This window comes from Cyprinodon variegatus, unplaced genomic scaffold (assembly GCF_000732505.1).
Source record: "Cyprinodon variegatus isolate N-32 unplaced genomic scaffold, C_variegatus-1.0 Scaffold609, whole genome shotgun sequence".
NCBI lineage: Eukaryota > Metazoa > Chordata > Actinopteri > Cyprinodontiformes > Cyprinodontidae > Cyprinodon > Cyprinodon variegatus.
The window spans coordinates 125,680-130,083 of record NW_015151062.1 but is presented as its reverse complement, the minus strand read 5'-3'; the positions used below and the strand labels follow the sequence as shown (position 1 = coordinate 130,083).

Sequence of the window (4,404 nt, the reverse complement as noted above, 5' to 3'; positions counted from 1 at the left end):
CATGCTTTGTCAGTTGTTGCGCCAATGCTATGGAACAATTTACCTTTTCAAATTAAATCTGCCCACAGCCTGGATCATTTTAAATCGCTTCTTAAAACTCATTTTTATTCTTTGGCATTTACTTGAAGTGTTTTGATCATCTGTTTTTATTAATTAGTACTATTGTTTGTCCTGTACAGCACTTTGGTGCAGTTGTATACCTGTTTTTAAAGTGCTATATAAATAAATTTGACATTGACATTTGACAAGATGGAGCAGCTAGCAGAGCGAGGTGCGCGAGAACGCTGGGACCCTTTTTCCACCTGGATCCCCGCTTTTTTTGGCCCTCATGTCCCTCCGTTGTCGCACAAACTTGCTCCGACTTCCTCACCGCCTCGGCCGTATCTAGACCCACAGCTGGTTCCTGATTGGCCCTCTGGCGTTGTGGGGTGGAATAACAGCGCAGACCACGCTTCAATATTGGACAGAAATCAAAAACATCTGCGACACGCTGCTGGGGGAGGATAACCAGGCCTTAACCCTTCCACAGAATGATTTTTACAGCCTATGTGAAATAATATTTGTTAATTAGGCGTTTCTTTACTCAGTGAGTCTGGGAAATACAAACGAGGAAGTTACGTCCCGTCTTGCATACCAGCCAGTATTTGGTGCTGCATGTGCTGCTTGAAAGGGAAAAGGATCCTCACTCGCTGTGGAGGGCCTAATAAGCCACTGGCACTCGTTCTCGGGACTTAATATGGCTGACCCTCTGCAGGTATACGTCCAAACGGAGCGAGAAGAGAGTGTGGCGAGTTGGTAGCCAATGATTGGAAAAGGCCCCTGGTTTAAAAAAGGAGGCTTCCTCAAAGAGCGGCCATTAGCTGTGTGTCCAAACAGAGGAGAACTGGAAGAGGAAGTGATGTGGAAGGAAATGCAGGAACTAACAACAGGGAAGTATTGCGTCATGGTCACCCGGCAGACCCTGCTGGCAGGAAACAGCCACTACGCCTTTAAGAAGCGATATAAGAAAAGAGAAAAAAAATCAAAAAGGCCACTGGCCGTATCAATTAGCTGATTATTGCACTTATTTTTTAGTAAAACTTTCTCAAAAGAAGGCCGATAATCCAACAAAACTATCGATATACTAAGCTCTTGCTTAGCATATCAATCTGAACGCAAGATCAAAAATGCTTTAAGGTTGATTTTACTAGATGAAGACATCTGGATGGTCTCTGTAGCCACATCTCGGCTCGCGCCTCCTTAATTTGGCTGAAGTCTGTAACCTGGAAAAAGTGCTTCTGTGTTTCTTTGTAGGGAGTTTGGCCAGCTGGCCTACGAACTGCTGGACCAGTCATACAAACACGATGAGCAGCTGGCAATGAAAATGCTGACCTATGAACTCAAGAACTGGAGTAACTCCACCTGCCTGAAGCTTGCTGTAGCTGCCAAGCACAGAGACTTCATCGCTCACACCTGCAGTCAGATGCTGCTGACTGACATGTGGATGGGATGCCTGAGGATGGGCAAGAGCAACAGTCTGAAGGTTGGAAAAACAAAGAAAAACAAAGAGCAAAAGCATTATCAGACATATGGAAGTCAATTGGTTGCATCGTAAAGAAAAAAAATATTGGCTTCCTTATTTTAAATCCTTAACAAAAAGAGTCCGACTCCCTGAGTGACCCTGATAGCACCTTTATACTATGGCTTTATTAGGACCTTTTTCTGTTGAACTCTCTGTCTTTCTTAACTGGTTCTTAGGTGATTTTGGGAATTATTTTCCCACCCACCATCCTGCTCTTGGAATTCAGACTTGGAGATGAAGCTTTTCACCATTCATCAAGAGAAAACATGGCTGGGAGCACTAAAGACGAGGACAAATTTAACAAGGTACAAAACAAACAGTGTAAAAGACGTAACGAGAGCAAAGCAGTTTGATTCACCACACCCTGGTTTCAGGACGCTGCCTCCAACATGGACACTGTGTCCAAGAAAGGAGATGAAGAGGAGAACCAGAAGGGACACCTGAGGATTCCCATTGGGAGGAAAATTTATGAGTTTTACAACGCCCCCTTCACCAAGTTCTGGTTCAACACGGCAAGTTAACTTTCCTACTTTAAAGAGAAAATCTACTCTGAAGTTTAAATGTCTGAATCAAGGTTAGTCTGGCTTATGAAAACCAAAAAATAACAAAAACTAGAACTAAAAGTCTAAGTTTTGTGTAATCTTTAAAGTAAGACTAACTGAGACCGTAAATAAGTGTTCTCAAACAAACTAAAATTAACTGAATTTACGGAAAAAATGTTCTTGGTATCGGTGCAACACTACGTAAACCTGCAGGATAGTGGCGCTCCAGGAGCGGTTTTGCCTCTTCCTGATGTAGAGCTTAACAGCGGTTCGTCTCTGACAGATTTTACACCTTTGCAAGCTTCTGCAGCAGCCAGACTGACCTTCTTCTCACTGATCAGGAAGTGAATATTGTGTTTCAGATCTCATACCTGGTGTATCTCATGCTTTATAACTACATCATCCTGGTGAAGATGGAACGCTGGCCTTCTTTGCAGGAGTGGATTGTCATCTCTTACATCATCACTTTGGGCCTGGAGAAAGTCAGACAGGTAGTTGTTAAACACCTGCTGGTTTGTCACCCAGATTCTGCTTTCTATTAGACTCTTTTCTTGTGTATCTTGGTTTTCGAACCCTGACCCTCTCTCTGCTTTTAGATCCTTATGTCGGAGCCAGGAAAGCTAAAACAGAAGATCAGTGTGTGGTTGGAGGATTACTGGAACATCACTGATCTGGTGGCCATCACTCTCTTTATACTGGGCCTTCTACTGCGGCTCCAGAGCGAACCCTCCATGGGCTATGGACGAGTCATCTACTGTGTCGACATCATATTCTGGTACATTCGAGTCCTCGACATCTTTGGAGTCAACAAGTACCTGGGCCCCTACGTCATGATGATCGGGAAGATGGTAGGAAGCCACCAAGCAGAACCGAACCCTTAGAAAATTTATGTTAAACCAAAGCTCTAATAGGAGTGAAAAGAAAATATACGGTCAACAAGCAGCCAAAGGCAACGTCTAAGAAATCCCCGGTTCATCCGAGGATGTGTTGATCAAGATTGTTTAGATTCTTGAAGGGAAACGTCTTTTACACAGAAGCATAATGTCTCTCAGTTTTGAATAAACCATCTGCTAGGAAAACGTCACATCTGTATTTTCTACTTGTCCTTTTGAATCTCGGTCAAAGTTGGTTGACCCGTGTCTCCTGCATGTCTACAGATGATCGACATGTTGTACTTCGTAGTCATCATGCTGGTGGTGCTGATGAGTTTCGGTGTAGCTCGGCAGGCGATCCTCCATCCGGATGAGGAACCTACATGGCGCCTTGCTCGGAACATCTTCTACATGCCATACTGGATGATCTACGGAGAAGTATTTGCAGACTCCATAGACCGTAAGACTAGCGTCTATAGTAAGGCATCCGTTAATCTTCCCTCGGTCTCCCCCAATCCTAATCGTGTGATTCCTCTCCTTTCTTACCCAAAAATAAACCCATCATCCTCTAATCTCTGACCTGTTTTAATTCCATCCTGACTCTACCCTCCCATAGTCTTTGTCTCCTCATGCTTAGAATATTCTCACGTTGATTACTAGTGTTGCACCGATATCGATACCAGTATCGGACGGGGCCCCGATACTGCCCTAAAATGGTGGTATCGGTATCGGCGAGTACCTACAAATAGGGCACCGATACCATTTTGAGAGACAAAAGTTTATTCAACTATTGTCACCTACTCCTGGTAGGCAATAAAAAGTTCTACTAGATTCACTTTGTATTAGATTTTTTCCTGCTTCACAAAGGTATGGCAATTATTTTACATTATTATGGTATCGGTATCGGCCGACACTGCACAGCCAGGTATCGGGTATCGGTATCTGGGCCAAAAAATGGCATTGGCGCAACACTATTGATTACTCCCTCACTTCCTGATCTCCACCCTCTTCCTCACAAATATCTTCCTTCCCGTTTCTCGTCACCGTGTCATCTCGAGGCCTCGCCTAATCATCTCCTCTTTACTGATCCTGTCCTCTCTTTCCTCAGACCAGTTGTCTTTCATCATCTCAAGTCACTTTGTTCAGTCTGTAGTTCTTGTTGATGTTGTTGGAATTGATGAAGGAAAGTTCAGAGTCAGTGATGTGTTCATCTTAAAGTTTGCTTCTAAAGGCATTAAACAGTGATGTAAGAATGAGTCTCATTTGCATCCCAGCTGGACAACAGATGGCAGCGCTAACCTGCAGCATTAGCAAACATTTTAGTGGCTTAGTTCAGACAATCAGCATGAAACACTGATATTTAAAAAGGCCTATAAGCTCACAGGTCTTTTGTCTGAAAAAAAAAAAAAATATATATTTTTTTTTTTTT

The 4,404-nt window shown here is 43.3% G+C and overlaps 1 protein-coding gene across 1 annotated transcript in view; it reads left to right on the top strand.

Moving 5' to 3' along the window:
- LOC107096258 (transient receptor potential cation channel subfamily M member 1-like) overlaps window positions 1–4,404 on the top strand; it is a 37,870-nt gene that overhangs the window by 19,478 nt on the left and 13,988 nt on the right. Inside the window, exons 17-22 of the mRNA XM_015392838.1 lie at window positions 1,294–1,522; window positions 1,738–1,866; window positions 1,936–2,073; window positions 2,466–2,594; window positions 2,700–2,951; window positions 3,261–3,435. Coding sequence (XP_015248324.1) covers window positions 1,294–1,522; window positions 1,738–1,866; window positions 1,936–2,073; window positions 2,466–2,594; window positions 2,700–2,951; window positions 3,261–3,435 — 1,052 coding nt within the window. The remainder of the gene's footprint in view (window positions 1–1,293; window positions 1,523–1,737; window positions 1,867–1,935; window positions 2,074–2,465; window positions 2,595–2,699; window positions 2,952–3,260; window positions 3,436–4,404) is intronic.